This window comes from Nansenia antarctica (assembly GCF_963989245.1).
Source record: "Nansenia antarctica genome assembly, chromosome: 3".
NCBI classification, from domain to species: Eukaryota; Metazoa; Chordata; class Actinopteri; order Argentiniformes; family Microstomatidae; genus Nansenia; species Nansenia antarctica.
The window spans coordinates 34,830,134-34,848,261 of record NC_137688.1 but is presented as its reverse complement, the minus strand read 5'-3'; the positions used below and the strand labels follow the sequence as shown (position 1 = coordinate 34,848,261).

The 18,128-nt window shown below is 43.7% G+C and overlaps 2 protein-coding genes across 2 annotated transcripts; both read right to left on the bottom strand.

The window, feature by feature from the left end:
- Positions 1 to 209: 209 nt before the first annotated feature.
- On the bottom strand, positions 210 to 3,236 carry cfap20 (cilia and flagella associated protein 20). Its single transcript, XM_080525844.1, has 6 exons — positions 3,110 to 3,236; positions 2,377 to 2,456; positions 2,094 to 2,205; positions 1,781 to 1,969; positions 1,422 to 1,532; positions 210 to 323 (listed from the first exon to the last, which is right to left on the bottom strand). The coding sequence occupies exons 1-6, from the start codon at positions 3,191 to 3,193 to the stop codon at positions 318 to 320; spliced, it is 582 nt and encodes a 193-aa protein (XP_080381970.1). The 5' UTR covers positions 3,194 to 3,236; the 3' UTR covers positions 210 to 317.
- Positions 3,237 to 4,616: 1,380 nt separating this feature from the next.
- pih1d2 (PIH1 domain containing 2) lies at positions 4,617 to 6,594 on the bottom strand (the record flags this gene model as incomplete). Its single annotated transcript, XM_080527203.1, has 5 exons — positions 4,617 to 4,751; positions 5,263 to 5,555; positions 5,737 to 5,994; positions 6,074 to 6,197; positions 6,412 to 6,594. The coding sequence occupies 5 exons, from the start codon at positions 6,592 to 6,594 to the stop codon at positions 4,617 to 4,619; spliced, it is 993 nt and encodes a 330-aa protein (XP_080383329.1).
- Between the last annotated feature and the right edge of the window lie 11,534 nt (positions 6,595 to 18,128).

Sequence of the window (18,128 nt, the reverse complement as noted above, 5' to 3'; positions counted from 1 at the left end):
TAACAACCCTCCTCTGTGTGTTATAACAACCCTCTTTCATGGAACACAATGAGGAATGATATCAAACATGGGTGTTCCATTCCATGTATTACAATGAGTCCTCCCATTTCTACCTCCAGCAGCCTTGCCTGGAGTCACCTCTGATGGCCATATAGAACACACAGGTCACTACCACACACACACACAGCCATGTTGAATGGTGCGTAGAAAAGGTTTATTGTGCAGAGAAAACAATCACATGGTTCCAAAATAACATCAAAGCAAAAAGAAACAAAAACAAGCAGAAGAAGGTCTCTGGAACGGGGGAGGAGTCTTCTCTACTGCTGCTAGGAGACAGGAGACACACATCAGTAACAACTCTGCTGATAGGACGTCTAAAGCCCAGTTTAGATCTAGGATTCGCAATGCAATGGATCAGTTTTCACGTTTTCAGATCACGTTGCAGAGGGGCGCTTGGTGGTGTAACGCACTAAGCGTCAACCATGTAACCTCAGGGTTCCCGGTTTGATTCCGGCCACGGACATATCCTGCATGTCATCCCTTATCTCTCTCTCTCACCCATCCTTCCTGTCGAATCTCTATTGTCTCTATCACAATAAAACGACAAATATAAGTGGGACTGCCCCACTCTGAATTTTTTTTATAAAAAAAGTCGCAGAGAAAAACTCTGCAACCACTTGGTAGAACTGGGTACAAACAAAAGATCTGCGATGTCGGTTGCAAGTGGTTGCCGAGTTGTTCTCTGTGACGTTTTAAAACTGTCGCATTGCAAATCCTAGATCTGAACTGGGCTTTAGAGTTAAGGTAAGAGTTCAACCCACCATAGCCTTGTTCTGGACGGGGAGGTAGAGTTTAACCCACCTTAGCCTTGTTCTGGACGAGGATGTAGAGTTTAACCCACCTTAGCCTTGTTCTGGACGGGGAGGTAGAGTTTAACCCACCTTAGCCTTGTTCTGGACGAGGAGGTAGAGTTTAACCCACCTTAGCCTTGTTCTGGACAGGGAGGTAGAGTTTAACCCACCTTAGCCTTGTTCTGGACGGGGAGGTAGAGTTTAACCCACCTTAGCCTTGTTCTGGACGGGGAGGTAGAGTTTAACCCACCTTAGCCTTGTTCTGGACGGGGAGGTAGAGTTTAACCCACCTTAGCCTTGTTCTGGACAGGGAGGTAGAGTTTAACCCACCTTAGCCTTGTTCTGGACGGGGAGGTAGAGTTTAACCCACCTTAGCCTTGTTCTGGACGGGGAGGTAGAGTTTAACCCACCTTAGCCTTGTTCTGGACGGGGAGGTAGAGTTTAACCCACCTTAGCCTTGTTCTGGACGAGGAGGTAGAGTTTAACCCACCTTAGCCTTGTTCTGGACGGGGAGGTAGAGTTTAACCCACCTTAGCCTTGTTCTGGACGGGGAGGTTGAGTTTAACCCACCTTAGCCTTGTTCTGGACGGGGAGGTAGAGTTTAAACTCCGCCGGCAGCTCATCCTCTGAGTACAGGCGGTCAGAGAAGTAGACTCTTCTAATCCGGCAGTTTGCGTGAATCTGAAAGAATGTTAATGTGAGTTAATGAGGCTGCAGATATGAGACACTTCAAACTACCACTTTATATACGTATATATATATATATATATATATATATATATATATATATATATATATATATATATATATATATATACACACACACAGGTGGTGATGATGATGATGATGATGATGATGACACAGGTCACTGGGCCTACAGTGGTTGAAGGCAGCAGAACTGCAGGTTAACCCCTGACCTCCGGACTGACCTGGACACGGAGTGTCTCGATGTAGTTGGTCCCATAGGCGCGGCGGGTGAAGTCAGACAGGTTGAACTGGATCTGGTTCCATCCGTCGTCCAGCCTCATGGGCATGGTGCAGATGAAGGGTTTGACTCGCGTCGTGCTCTGGTAGTTACTGGCCCGGAACCGTCTACGGACATTCTTATCATCCAGAACCTGGAGGAGAGGAGAAGGTGGGATGGGGTGTGGTGGTGGGGGGGGGAGTGGTGGAGAGGGGAGGAGTTACGTCTAGTAACAGAGATCACCTCTGGTTGTCATTATGAGGATTAGGGATCTCTACCTGGACTTCGAAGGTGAAGTACTTCTTCAGGTTCTTGATGATCATCACCAGGAACGGCAGCTTGATGCCCAGCGTTTTCTTAGGGTCGGCTGGACATGTGATGTAGGTGGTGCTGTTGGAGGGTTAAGAGGAAATGGTTGGATGAGTTTGACTGGTCTGGTCTTCAAACATGGGACAGGCGCACCTGACGTTAGTTAGTTCAGACATACAGGTTTATCTGACATTAGTTAGTTCAGACATGCAGGTTTACATGACGTTAGTTAGTTCAGACATGCAGGTTTACCTGACATTAGTTCCTTCCACTTCCAGCACCAGAGATTGGATGTCGTTGTCTGTGATGCGCTTGATGTGGCCGTTCCTGACCTGAACAATACAACAACAATGATATTTGAGGTTAAGGTTGATGTGACCGTTCCTGACCTGATGATGATGTATGAGGTTAGGGTCAGGTTGGGTTAGAGGTATGAAGTTAGCAACGTCGCCTTGGACAAGATAAGTAGCTAGCTACCATCATTAGTTAGCTATGTTGCTAGCAACAAGGACTGTCATGTTGGTAGTGTGAGGAAAACGTTTTACAATATGAATTGCTAATTTCAATGTACTTGTTCTATTCATGTGTTCTGCACATGTTTCAATGTATTACGAGTATTCTCATTTCTAAGAGGGCTGTAGCGTCTTACTTGAATAACAGGAAACCCACAAGTCTGGGTCAAAGATGTCAACTATTCTAATGGTTTCAATTTCATAGATGTAAATGTGTTCGTGTTGATAGACCAAGCAGAAACGATAACATGAGATGTCAGAGATACAATCTAAGAGCTCTTAATCAACTGGGGAAACGTTGCTTCAACACATTGTCGTGTACCCTTGGTATTTAGCTTTACAGAATAGTTAGTAGAACTGCCAAGACAGTAGCTAAGACAACCTCGAGCTGGAAACATGAAATGTCACAAGTGTGACAGCTAGCTAGCGTAATAACACTCGCCTTGCGACGGTTGGTGCAAATCGTTGCTTACCTTTTTATCCCATATCTGTAGCGGTTTGCTCCCAATGCTGTACAGGATCGATAAGAATCCACTTTGAAAGGTGTTTTTAAACATCTTCTGCTTGTTTATTAAGCCGCTTTATCCACACATGAGTCGGGGTGTGTACTACTCCCGTTGCTAACGTTACGTTTGTTTACTTGGTTGAGGTTTTTTTGTGTTTGTTTTTTGTTTCAGTCCTGAATTCCGGGTGATACAAACGTCTGGCTCTTCGTTCCGCTCCTCACGACGATAAATTGACCAAACAAAGTTGAGTTTACCTACGGACAAAAATAATTTCAGAGCGAAACAAATGTTTTGTATTGTGGTGTGTTTCATTGACTGCAGTAGCAGCTGTCTGGCCGTGTGTATTTCTGAGTTGCTATGAAACGCAGTTCGGGTTCTTATCATGTCGGACTCCATTGTTGACGCATATCAGTTACCATGGTAACATTAACCTTTTTTTTCTGGCCCTTGCAGTTGTTTGTTATGACATTTATATTAATTAACAATAGTACAGGACATAAGTGACAAATAAGATTATTTACAATTAGCAGTATCTTGCAATTTGTAGAGAATAACGCACTAGGCATAATTCAATAGTAGTAGTAAAGTGACTGAGCTTAACAAATAAAAGGTAAACAAAACTGTGTGCATACAGCCTCTGTTCTGTAATCCAATAAATAATTAACAATGTACTGCTTAATTACCTTTATTAGATTCAGACAGGAACATTGGCATAAGTACTGTAACCCTGCGCCCTGAGCTTCACCCAGAAGCAGAAGTACTGTAATTCTGCGCCCCGGGCCGATGTAAAAGTTGGATGGGGGGCGCATTATAAATAAAATTAACATTAACATTAACATTAACCCAACAAATGACTGGCTCTTAACAAACCATTCAAAGCACATTTGGAATTGTAATGAATGTCTGAAGAGATTTCCAGTGCATACACAAATGTAGTCCCACACCGGTAGTTCGGTTGTCCCTGTGGTTAAAGAAGACATTTAATGGAGACACAGTTCACCATGTGCGGAAAGAATTTACGTTTGTTATATGCCGTTATACATATAACAGTAACATGAGTAACATTAACTCCAGCCAGGGCACACAGGTAAAGAGGGGGTGGATCTGCTGTAGAGGAGCAGCTGGTCAGAGGTTCTGAAACCCAGTTGAAGCTGTATTATGTTGTGTTTTTCCCCAAAAAGTATTTGTATGTTTTGCTATTTGAGTTGGTTGAAACTGTGGACAGCCTCGACTAAGGCGTTTCGTAAAATAAGCTGCATTAACTACTGTGCTCCCAAAATGTAGAGGCTATCTAACATGCAGTGTGTTCAATAACATGCCCAGGTATGCCCATATTCAATTCATGGAGTTGTCAGTGGAGCCATGGATGCATAGCAGGAGTTCAGCTTCTGGTTTTCAATTTATATTGAGTAATTGCATTTGCTGATCTGTTTTAGTGATTCCATGAATTAATTTATAGGTCTCTAAGTACTGTCTAAAAAATAGACATTTGCAAAGCCAGTGTTTGTTTCTTCTTGTTGAACGTGGCAGAAGCTGTCTCCTCATTCACAGTCTCTGGGAGATGCAGGTGTAGATGATACAGATCTGCCACTTCCAATATGACATCAACCTACAGAAAAACATGTACAGTACTGTCAGACCCACAAGATATGCACATATTAACCAATTATATACAATGGGAAGAACAGTTAGACAGATTCGGTTTTACATTTACATTTTTGGCATTTAGCACATAGCTTTATCCAAAGCGACTGACAACAAATACATTTGTCTAAGTAAGTGAATCATCTATCCATCAGTCATCGCAAGAAAAGTAATTTCTACTCAGGCCAGGGGCCATTGGCAGTCATAATGCTAGAAGATTATTATTTTAATTTTTTTAAATGTTCATACAGTAGAGAAACAAACAGGTTTATGGTTTATCTGTACCAGACCTGGGTTCAGATATTATTTGAAATCATGTCTTTCAAATGAGCAATGCTTGATTCAGTTTGTCTGGCACAATTGAAGCAATGGGATAGTTATAAAAGTGTAAACCATGCCCATCTGGTACGCAGGCTCAAGCAAACACAACAGTCACAATACATTTCACCTCTGATTGGAAACAGAGTGAGCCCTACCTGGGAGATGCTGAGCTGGCATTCAGAGGTGGAGCAAACCCCCGGTAGCTGCACAGTCAGCTGCATGCTCCGAGAGAGGCCACTGGGATGAGAGTTCACTGTGAGCTGGTACTGTGGCTGCTGGGGCTGGGACGTTACTGTACTGGAGATCACCTGAATCAAGTTCTTGTTCTGGTCCCCTTGCTTAAGGGTGAGCTGCACAGGTGTGCTTAGTTGCTCAGGTGTGTTATCTTCACTCTCACCCATACGCATAGAGGCGATCTGCTGGAGGAGACCAGCTGGGGTCTGTAAGGCTGTGTGAAATGAATATGAAATAAAGGTCAACACATTTCTGAACAATCTTCAGCTACAGTAAGCAATCCCTTTAGAAACCTTACTGAACTGAATGATATCATTTCAATGGTTCATCTTGATAATAATAAAATAAAAAAATAAAAATAAGAAACACAGCACAGTTTAAATAGCTTTACCTACCTGTGTCCAGGTGTGTGGTGTTGGTGTTGGTGTCATGTCTGAGTTGATGCTGTGCTGAGCCTAGGCGGCGCTGCATGTCCTTCAGGCTGCCTCGTAAGCAGCTGCTGGTGACGTTGTACTGTTGGTCCAGACAGAGGCCATACTGCTTCTGGGTGAAGCTCAGGGCCAGAAGGTGGACCTGTTCCTTCTCTCGCCTGTCCTTCTGAGCCTCCCGCAGCACATCGGGGCTAAAGGCCACATCCACCACGCTGTAATCATCTGAGCACAGGAAGGGAACACACAACTCTAAGCCTAGAGACTGGGGCAGGACAACAGTGATGAGTGAACAGGGTAGTACCTTCTCCATCAGTATCTGTCTCCAATCTTCCTCCATACACAGGCACTGGCTTGCTCGGGTCGAGAGGGGCAGGGACACGTTTCCAACCACACACGTTAATGTACAGCAACACTTTCTTAGGACCCTGTAATGCGAACAACTGTTCAGCCTCCAGTCCATATCTCCACAATAATTAGTACAAACAAAGATTCACCACACGAACAACCAGCCAGAGCTCTATAGATACACCCATGCATTTTCTGTCAATGTTCAGTTTGAGCATGAGTTCAAATAATAGGAAAATAATTGATTAATCTGTAGTGTGTAATGCAATAATCAATCAGGTACAGTAGGCCTACCAGTATTTCAGTACACAGGCAGGAATCAGGCTGAGGTGGTGTATAGTATTCAGCCCCCTCCTTCATCTTGCTCTCAATGAACTTCTGGTAGTTGTTAGGGTCATTCTGAGAGAGGTCATCCAACATGGACCAAAACTGGTCGACCTGTTGCAAAACAGCATTGGGACACCCAAGGGACGACATAGCTAGTACTCCTGTTGTTGAGGAGGGAAATTGTTTAGTATTTGAACTGAGATAAAGTAAGTTATTGAAAGATAAATAGTAAAAACTAGCTTAGCTAGCAAAAATAGTTACAACAGCTTAATCACCGATATTTCAGATGCCATGTCACTGTCTGGCACATCGCGACAGTGGCGCACTGCAAGTGTTGCTGTCTCGGTAGCTAATTGGTCGCTAGTTCACTATTGAACTACTGACTACTGACTCGGTAAATGATTAGATTGCTAATTCCCTTGCTAACATCTTTAGAAGACAGTAACCAACACAGAAATAACTCACAGAAATCGCTCAAGGAAGTTCTTTCGTGCGATTCTTCAGCTATTAGCTATTAGCTGTAAACAATATACTTTGTTGAGTGTGGCGACTTGTTACTATGGAAACAAGATGAGTAGATACAAGACAGTGCCCCTGGTGGAGAGAACAGGACTGACGCGACCGAAGGACAGGTGCTCACCTCCTGGTGATTTGGCTCTCAATTTGGTGCTTGGTATAAGCTCTCTATTGAGTGCAAGAACGCATTTTGTAACACAGCCTATATCTCTAAGCAATATAATTAAGCAATAAGGCACTTGAGTCCATGCTTTGTCTTGAATAAAGTTACAGCTGAAGGATTGACTAATAACGCCCCTCAGCTGTGACTTTATTCATGATAAAGCATGGCCTCTTGTGTTTGATTGTTTAATTACCTACAAACATGCTTATATTTTGACAGTTTAACTCATTGAGGCATTTCCCATGCATGTCAATGGATTATTATTGTCAATGGATTAATATTGGATCAAATATATTTTGAAGTAAAGCTACAATGATCATGTAGTAACATCATTTAACTTGAGTCATACATGTTATTGAGAATGCCTTTACTGAAGAACTGATTGCATAAAAAAGTGAAAAAGTAAATAAAAATAAACAGCAGACACACAATTTGTGTTAATCCATAAAAGGTATGTCAATATGAAAACCATATGCCCAGGTATGCCCATATCCAATTCATGGAGTTGTGTACTTCAGTGGAGCCATGGATGCATAGCAGGAGTTCAGCTTCTGGTTTTCAATTTATATTGAGTAATTGCATTTGCTGATCTGTTTTAGTGATTCCATGAATTAATTTATAGGTCTCACTGGCTTTGCAAATAGACATTTGCAAAGCCAGTGTTTGTTTCTTCTTGTTGAACGTGGCAGAAGCTGTCTCCTCATTCACAGTCTCTGGGAGATGCAGGTGTAGATTATACAGATCTGCCACTTCCAATATGACATCAACCTACAGAAAAACATGTACAGTACTGTCAGACCCACAAGATATGCACATATTAACCAATTATATACAATGGGAAGAACAGTTAGACAGATTCGGTTTTACATTTACATTTTTGGCATTTAGCACATAGCTTTATCCAAAGTGATTGACAACAAATACATTTGTCTAAGTAAGTGAATCATCTATCCATCAGTCATCGCAAGAAAGTAATTTCTACTCAGGCCAGGGGCCTTCATACAGTAGAGAAACAAACAGGTTTATGGTTTATCTGTACCAGACCTGGGTTCAGATATTATTTGAAATCATGTCTTTCAAATTAGCAATGCTTGATTCAGTTTGTCTGGCACAATTGAAGCAATGGGATATGCAACCTTTCTAGCCAGATGCAAGTGCAATAGTGTAAAAGCCATAAAGATATATGTACAGATATAACACTTTAGTTAGGCCTATTATTTTTCACTATTCCAGTGAATATAAATCCGATATATGAAAAGAGTTTGGCATCTCTCAGTTCTAATATTAACTCAATCAAGCACCGAGCATGGGTTTATTGAAGTTATTTTTTGTGGGATTTGATTTTTTTTTCTTTTTTTTTTTCTAACTGTATTTTTATAAAAACTGAAAAGCATTGCAGCCATATAAGGCAGATATCCCAAATTAACTGACAGAACAATTCTGCCGTTTGAACAAAGGCTGGAGTCTAATCACTGTTTCAGTAGAGGTTCAATGACTATCTGAGGATTTATATGAATTTATATTATTTCTCTCCCGGAAAGCGCACCCTTTACTACGCTATTATTTATTTTGGCTAATGAAAACTTGTTGTAAGCTAAGCATACGCTTGTGCGCTCCCTAGCGCCCACTCTGGCCATCTTGCAGTAGGGCCCAGTGCAGACTCGTTACGCCACTGTCTCCACCTCAGTAATAACCCCAACCCTTCAGTCATTCTACTGTCCACCTCCCCAGGAAGGCCTTCCTTCAGTCATGGGGAGGTTGTGGAGTATAGAATCAGAATCAGAATCAGAATCGCTTTTATTACAAATCTTCCTGTACAAGTACACAAGAGTAAAATGATTTGGCTTTGGTTCCTCAACATTGACATTGCCGTATGCAATACACAAAAAATACAAAAAAGTACAATAATAATAAGTAAGGTAAGTCAGTAAAATAAGTGGTTTCAATAGTGTAGTGTAGATAGGGCCTGGAAAACCCCACGCAGGAAATACAATGACTAAGAAAGAAGGGAAGTGCCAGGGGGAATTTACCCAGCTCAAACAGGGAGGGAATACCCTCTTCTCTGTCATTGTGTTTCTTGCTGGACATGTGTGGATGATTTGGGAGGGAATTTTTCAGTCACTGTTATATGGATCCATGGATCCAACCAGTCATTCATAGATACAAATCTATATATTTTATATTACATGTAGAGATGATGGGTCAACAACAAACATTTTGGTCTTGTACCTTTCATGAATCAATTTGGATGGTTTTCGGTGACGATTAGACAGAGTAGACAGGACAAAGTACAGTTACACATCTCAGTAAATGTTGACCTTGTGATCTGAAAAAGTCAATGAAGCTGAATTACATCGCTCCTCTGTAGCCTCAGTAGTGGGAGATGATTGTGGCTTCAAAAAAGAAAAGTTGACCTAACGTGTTCTATAAGAGATGATATTTTTGAGTGCCTAAAGAGTTGCTTCGCGAACTAATTCAGGCCCTGCATGGTCTGTAACATTTGACTGTACATTCCAGGACAAGAAAGGTACTTTCCAGTATTTTAATTTCCTTTTGTTTTCTCTTTGCTCTCGAAAGAGAAAGCGAAAGGAAAGAGAAATACTGGAAAGTTTCTCCTGGAATGTAGTCAAATGTTGTGATAGACTTTACTCTAATACAATTCAATCTGAATCTAGTCTAGGCTGTCAGAAGCAGTCTTTAACTCTAAACGGCTCTAACATTTCATTCAACCTTCTTGACTGAAATAATCAGATCTCAAGGTAGGTCTCTGCATGTGTACTCAACTACATGTCCTCTATTGGAACATTCTGATTTGACCAAATACTAGCTTTATGTTTATTTTGTCAAAAGGCTAATCAAAACGTATCTGCACTCTATATTTGTATATGCAATCTACATTTGTGTGAATTATTACAGATTATGAAGTCAACGTAGTAATTGGGTTTGGAACCTCTATTGAAGTACTGGTTATGAAATGTTGCATGTGTATACGATCTAACTAACTAACTTGTTTGTAGTTATCAGTAGTCAGATCTGTCTTGTAGTCATGTGTTTGTGGTGATTTTGCTGACTAGGGTAATGACAGATTCGACAGTGATGATGGAGGAACCAATGTGTCTGATTGAGAACGATCCAGACGGAAACCTCAGAGTCGTGTCTGAATCTGTGACGATCCTGCAGCAGATTGAGCAGCCTGTTGTGGTCGTGGCGGTGGTCGGGCTGTATCGCACCGGCAAATCCTACCTCATGAACAAACTTGCTTCGAGGCAAACATGTAAGATCGTCTACTAGACATTATCGGCCAACTGTTAAAAAAAGACAAATCTAGATTTTCTTAGACTTACTTTCTAATAACTTATTTGTCTCTGTTTAGGTTTTGAACTAGGATGCACCATAGAGTCTAAGACTAAAGGTGTCTGGATGTGGTGTGTGCCTCACCCCTCTAAACCTGGACACACTCTGGTGCTGCTGGACACTGAGGGACTGGGGGATGTTATGAAGGTAGGGTCAGCACACTGCAAAACATCCTATAAAACCTCCAGAAACACAACCAAGGCATTCTCAAAACCACCCAATAGCAACATGTACGCTGATGAGCCAAAACATTATGACCACTGACAGGTGAAGTGACATTAACATTATTATCTGGTTATAATGGCAAATTGTTACGGCCAGACGACTAACGATTAATTCTAACACAAAATAACTATAAGATGTAAATATACTGGAACATGATTTTAATAAATATGCAAGATAACTACAGTATTTGGTATTAGTGCCATTGAGCACATGCATTATAACTGCTATGTTAACGGACTACTAAGGATTTATAAACAAATAATACATTGTTTATAAAGTAGTTATAAACCATTGGATACATTTCATAAATTAATTACAATAAAAACAACAGTATACATATATAATTCCTTCCCAAACACATTGGTGTGTGTTTCAGGGAGATGAGAAGCATGACACCTGGATCTTCTGCCTGGCCGTGTTACTGAGTAGCGTCCTGGTGTACAACAGTATGGGGACTATTGACAACAAGGCCTTAGAAAACATAAAGTATCCTTTGGTGTGTGTGTGTGTGTGTGTGTGTGTGTGTGTGTGTCTGTCTAGTTGTGTATGTGTGTTCGTGTATAAGGCAAGCATGAACCCTTGTGTGATGTTCACTTTTTGGACCCTTTCGTACTGTTCGGGTCCAGTTGACCCGGGACATCATTGGGGTTTTAAAAGCACTTGTCTTGACACGGTGCTCCTAGTCCCAAGGGTGACCCGTACAAGGGGGTATACTCGGGGCGCAAGAAAGCCCCAAAATAGCCCATTATATTAAAGGGCGCCTCCTGTGGGCACAAACAGGTACTGTACCCAATAATGCACAATAGGTACTGTGTACACATTCATATCTTTTGTTCTGGTGGATCTAGGGGGCTGCCCTTTGGAGAGGCTGGAGCAGAGGATGCTTAGTAACAACCCACTAAGTGTCAGACCCCTGGGAATAGGTGGGGCCGAACGACAGCATGATTAGTAGAAGCGTTTTTACGCACATGATGCCCCTAACTTTGAAAATGCAAAATCCACTATAATAAAGACCTGGGTGTCATAAATCATACTTATCTAGGAAAAATGTTAATGAAACAATGTTTTTATTGCTGTTTATTATTTTGAATTTATATTCTCAATTGAATTTCACATTTATCTAATTATAATCAAAGCTGTAAAGAAAATACAGGTGATGAACAAGAATAGAAATGAAAGAACCAAACTAAGATTGTTTTTGCCAATAGCTATGAAATACATCTCTCAAAAATGTCTGCAAATGCTGAATCACAAAACATGAACGGAATGTACACTGTTTTCACTGTCACTGTCGAAATACAGTATTATGTCTGAAAAATCCCAAATAATTCTGAAATACCACTGGCTACAATGTACTAGTGGATTAATTGTATGAAATATCAAGAAGACACAAATGTTTTGAGACAGCCCTAGTGAATTCTACCTCCAGTGTGTGTACAGTACATCTGTGTGTGTGCTTTATTTAATTTGGGGACAGTTTAAATCCTGAACAGCGCCCCCCTACAGCTATGTGACTGAATTGACGGAGCACATCAAGGTGAAGTGTAAGGCAGAGGGAGAGGAGGCCAAATCTAATGAGTTCATGAAGGCATTCCCTTCCTTCGTCTGGACCATCAGAGATTTCTACCTGGATCTAGAGATTGACGGAAAATCCATCACGGCGGATGAGTACCTGGAGAACTCACTCCAACTGGAGAAAGGTCAGAACCAGAGGCTGGATCATGACTTGCAGACAGGGCTGAAAGTAGTTCTGATTCAACAGCCCAGCCCACTCCTCTTCTAGATCAGCAAAGTGATGAACAAATTTCATTTGCAGAGAAGATTGACCTGCATTGATTTTACAATTGTAATGATCTCTGCTTTGCAGCTAGGGGTCATACTTTAGGGAAACTGACTACTGTTCAAAACTCCAAAGCTACCTGTTAGTGTTTCACCACTCTAATTTGTTCATGTTCAGAAGGTAAAACACGACACACCAAAGAGGGTGAATAGTAATGTCAGGATTACAGCAACCATAATTAATTATTAAACTCTGTTGTTTGATCAATCGCAAATAGTTTACATGAATAAAATAGCAGTTATTTCATAGTCAGCTTAACTTTATTGTAGGACATTTAACAAAAATCACTCTTTTCTCTATTGCTTACCCAAATTACAAAATCACACATTTGGTTATCTACCCTAGAAAGACTATGGACAACGACAGATTTCAATCCGCACTTTGGTTTTGTTCATTTGGGCGCTGTCTCTGACCACTAACAGTGAGCAAGTGTTTACCAAAAACCAATGGTACCTCAATTAGCATGTTTGAAATGTCATGCCTGAATCATCTCAAATCATTGAAATCAAGTCATTGAGTCTATTTGGCTCAATTGATTGATTGAGTTTTAAACATGCCAATTTAGGTACCATCGACTTCTGCTGTTCTTCTTTCAGGTTAAGGAACCAAGTATATGACTTTATAATTTGGGTGAACTATTTCTTTACTTTGCTGATTTCAAAAGGAACGTCACCAAAGACTGAGGAACACAACCGCCCTCGGTTGTGTCTGAGGAGATTCTTCCCGGTAAGGAAGTGCTTCGTGTTCGAGCGTCCAGGCAACACAAAGACGTTGAAAAAGATGGAGGAGATGACCGATGCTGACCTGGATCCCAGTTTTGTGGAGCAGGCCAAGGAGTTCTGTGATTACATCTACACCAACGCTGAGACCAAGACCATGATAGGAGGCCTGAAGGTCACTGGCAGCAGTGAGTAACCTGCATCTACAGCCTTTACTATAGTACTATACCACTACACAATATATTCAAGCCAGTCACTTATAGGATACATGAGCCTGCACACAATAGTAGTTACTAAGTAGTAGCTAATACCTTCCTCATACCACTTACCATCACCTTAACCACTCTAAGTAAATGCCTGACTCTTCTCCTAACCCTAACCACTCTAAGTTAATGCATGACCCTAACCTGAACCTAACCCTTACCTTAAAGGGATAGTTCAGCCATATTACAAAAGTCACATACGGTTCCTTACCCTGAAAGAAGTCTATGGACAAGGACGGACTTCAATCAACACTTTGGTTCTGCTACTGTCACTAACAACCAATTGTCCAAATATTTTTTTAACTAAACCCAGTGCAAGTCAATGGACCTTAAATCAGTTTGCATGTTATGCTTAAGTAATTTAAATCAGGCAATTTAGTCTTTTCAGAGAAATATTTATTTATTATTATTTATATATGATTTGGACATGAAATTGCTGAACATGCTAATTTGTGACAGGGCATGGTTAAAACGTCCACAAGTAGGGCAAATTAATTTTTCGGTTTTTCCAGATTATGAAAGGGTAGATTGTAAGCTTTAAAATGATGTTTCATACATTGAAATCTGCAACAAGTTGAAGAAGCCATGGATATTTTAATGGTGATACCCTCCAAATGACCATTTTGAGAAAATCAGGCTCAAAGTCTTCACAGAGTTTTTTCACAGAGGTAATGGTTGGGAACAATAGCTGGTTAACTCCATCCTAATCACTCCCTCAAGACAACCACACCCTCAAGACAACCACTCCCCCATTACACTACCTGTCATCATCTACCTGTCATCTGTCAGTGGGGTTGTCAGCTAACCCTCAGGTAACAAAATTGCAGGGCTGACATGTTTAAATTGCTTAATAATAATAATAATAATTGTTTGGCTAATCCATGGGAGGGTTCATTTGGGGGTTATTTTATTTGTTGATTGTGATTGGTTAAAAGTATGCATGAGTGGAGTGATTGGTTAGATAGAAATGGGGGCGGGCTTAATGAGTGTGATCTGAGAGACAGGGGAGAAGGGAGATCAGTTGTATAGAGAGATGGGAGTTGGTAAGTTGAGTTCTGTATGATTGTGTAGTTTGTTAAATCTTTTCTGTTAGTTTGTTCACTGTTAATTATTTACATGTACTAATATCAATGTGTTGTGTTCAGTTTTACAATCTGTTTAATAGAGGAAGAAGGAAATCAAACCGAATTGTGTCAGATCTCATCATTTCACCCGTACTGCCGGAGCAAGCAGAAAATTCACCATTCAGCTAACTAGAGGGAGAGCTGAACAATTGTAAAACACCCGCTGACGACCGCAGGAGGACGGACCGTCAGTTAGCTAAGGAATACAAGCCCGGTTGGACGCAACAGAAGCTCCGGGAGGACAAGGATCCATTCACCGGAGATAAGAGCAAAGCAAAGCCTGTCAGAAATGTTTGGGCATGCACGGCGCCGACGGAGAGTGTAGTAACCGGTACCTGTGCAGAATGTGCAAGCAGAATGAAGGAGGGGCGAGTCATCACTACCTTCTGTGCCCCAAATGGAGTGAGGGGAAGAGGACAGGGCCAGGGTTCTCTGACAAGCAACGAGAATTCCTGGATTCTTTGGGACTCAACCCTGAACAGGAGAGGAGGGCGAAGGCATTCACCAGTAAGGCTTCGATGACGCTGAGCACGGGGGCAGAAGGCGGAAGTCTCTTCGCAGAGAATGGGCCAGAGGAACATCCAGTACTAATGATGATATTGACAGTCAAAACAGAAGCAGGATATGCCCTGGGAACTCTCATAGACCTCGCCTCCGACACAAATTATATCACCAACCGGGCCGCCGATCGGCTCCAACTGGAGCGGAAGCAAGTAACACTGACTGTGCATGGAGTCGGTGGAATGAAGGTCAAGGTCAAGACTAATAAGTACCTGCTAAAGGTCAGGGCGTGGAGCAACAACAAATGGAGTCCCCACGAGATGGTATGCTACGGGCTCGACCCAATCGCTCGTGCAGACAAGGTCATCAGTCCAGAGCGACTCTGTAAGTTTTTCCCTGGGGTCGAGAAGAAAGAGCTGGTCCGACCTGAGGAAATCGAGCTCTTGATCAGCCACCGAGAGGGACGACTTGCTCCGCAGTGGATAAGAAGGACGGGAAATTTAGTGCTGTGGGACGGGCCTCTGGGGAAGACCGTGGGAGGAACGCACCCAGACCTGTTTGAAAGTTGGGAAAAATCCGCACACAACTCCCAGACGCACTTTGCGCGTTCTCTGAGAACGGAGGCAGTACGATTTGAGGAGATCCCCTGCAAGACGCTCAGCGCCAAAGAAGAGGATGGAGACCAGAAGCCGCAAGGTCATGAAAGGACCGGGAGAACAGCTGCAAGCAGCAAAGAGGTCCTCGAGTGGTGGAGCTGGGATAGCATCGGCGCCGCGTGCGAGCCAAAATGCGGAGGGTGTCGTTGCGGAAATTGTCAACCAGGCGGGAAAGAGATGACTCTCGCAGAGGAAAAGGAGGTCGAAATCATCAAAAGGGGCTTGACGTACGTAATGTCTGATGACCACAGCGACCTGCCGCACTGGGACACAGAATACCCGTGGACTGAGGACCCCAGCTCGCTCCCGAACAACAGAGGAGCGGTAGAGGCTACATTCCGGAGGACCGAGAAGCGATTGGAGAGGGACCCAGTATGGAAAGCGGCATACGCGGCGCAGGTGCATGAGATGATCCAGAGAGGGGCTGCGGTCGAGTTAAACGAGGAAACGATCAGTAAGTGGGACGGACCTGTGTGGTACGTAAGCCATCAGATCGCTCCAAACCCCCACTCTGCCTCCACACCGGTGCGGCTCGTGTGGAATAGCAGCCAGGAGTTTCGGGGAACCAGCTTAAACAGCATTCTGCTGAAAGGCCCGGACGTTCTGAACCCCATCCGTGCGGTCTTGTTGAGATTCCGGACCGGAGAGCATGCAGCCATCGGGGATATTAGGAAAATGTACAACTCTGTTTGGTTGCGAGAAAGGGAAGTCCACCTCCACCGCTTTCTATGGAGGGACACGGCGGAAGAAAAGATCAAAACCTACGCAATTACCCGCGTCAACATTGGGGACAAGCCAGCCGGATGCATCGCCCAGCTGGCCATGAGGGAGACGGCAAGGCTGCCAGAGTTCGCCCACCTAAAGGAAGAGCGGAGAGCGCTTGAGGAGGACACCTATGTAGTCGACATCCTAACGTCTCATAACGACAGAAGAAAGCTGAAGAGCATCACGGAGGGAATCGAGAGGATACTCAACGCTGGAGGTTTCGCTCTAAAGCCATGGACCCAGTCGGGTCAAAGTGGGAGGAGCAAAGAAAGCCAGCCTGAAGAAACGAAGGCCAATATGGAGCCGGAATCAGAGGTGTTAGTACTGCCTAATCAGCTGAGCGAGGAAGACAACAAAGCGCTTGGAGTCGGGTACCATGCAGAAGGGGATAAGTTATTCCTTATGGTTTCCATCAACTTCTCCAAAAGGAAACTGAAGGTGAGGACAGAAACAAATCTCTCAGAGGAAGAAGTTGAGGAAGGAACGCCGAGCCCCCTAACGAGAAGGGAGCTATTGAGCCAGGTGGCGGGCCTGTATGATCCCGTGGGTTTGGCCACCCCGGTGAAGGAAAAAGGTGCCATCCTGGTCAGAAGGGCCTTTCAGGAGATGGGAAAATCCGGCATCAGACAGAACACATGGGACAACCCACTCCCCCTTGAGCTCCGAGCCGACGCAATCAGGCTCTTCAAAGAGTATGCGAGACTTGGAAAAGTCAGATTCGAGAGGAGCCTAACCCCGCCTGGATGGGAAGGAAGGCCATGGGGCATCACCTTCTCGGACGGGAGTGATAATGCGTTCGGTGCCGTCCTCTACCTGAGGTGGAAAACATCCAGGGGAGTGGCTGTAAGGCTGGTCGAGTCAAAGGCCAAATTGACGCCGATAACTCAGAAAGGGGATGTCGTTAAATCCGAACTGTGTGGGGCCGTAATCGCATCCAGGCTTAAGGGCTTCTGGGAGAAGCAAGGTCGACTGGGTGTGGAGAGATGGTTTCATTTCGTGGACAGCCAGACCGTCCTGGGGGCCATTCAAAGGGAAAGCTACGGCTACCAAACATTCTACGCGAATAGGATCGGAGAGATCCAAAGGGCTGGACCAACTGACGACTGGTGGTGGATCCCCGGAGACCTAAATGTCGCGGATCTCGTCACACGAGGCTGCCCGCCGGAAAGCTTGGGAGAAGGCTCGACCTGGCAGAACGGTCCGGAGTTCCTGGCGTGGGCAGTGGAGAAGTGGCCCGTGAAATCCGCGGCAGACGTGGCTGCAAGTGCTCGAGACAGCGTGATCAAGCTGCAACGGAAAGCGTTCACTGCAGCTGTAACACGCGCTCAGGCGAGGAAGGGGCTGGACCCGAAATGCACCATTGAGGAGGAAGCAAATGCGAAGGGGACATCCACACCGGTTGGGAGTTCCAGGGACCCCGAGCATGAGAGGGAGAGGCTCTGGGGCGCTGCTCTCATGGACCTGATTGAGCCAGAACGCTTCAGCGAAATAGGCAGGCTCATTCGGGTAGTTGGGTGGGTCCGGCGAGCTGTTAGGCAGTGGTTGGTTTGCAGGGGGG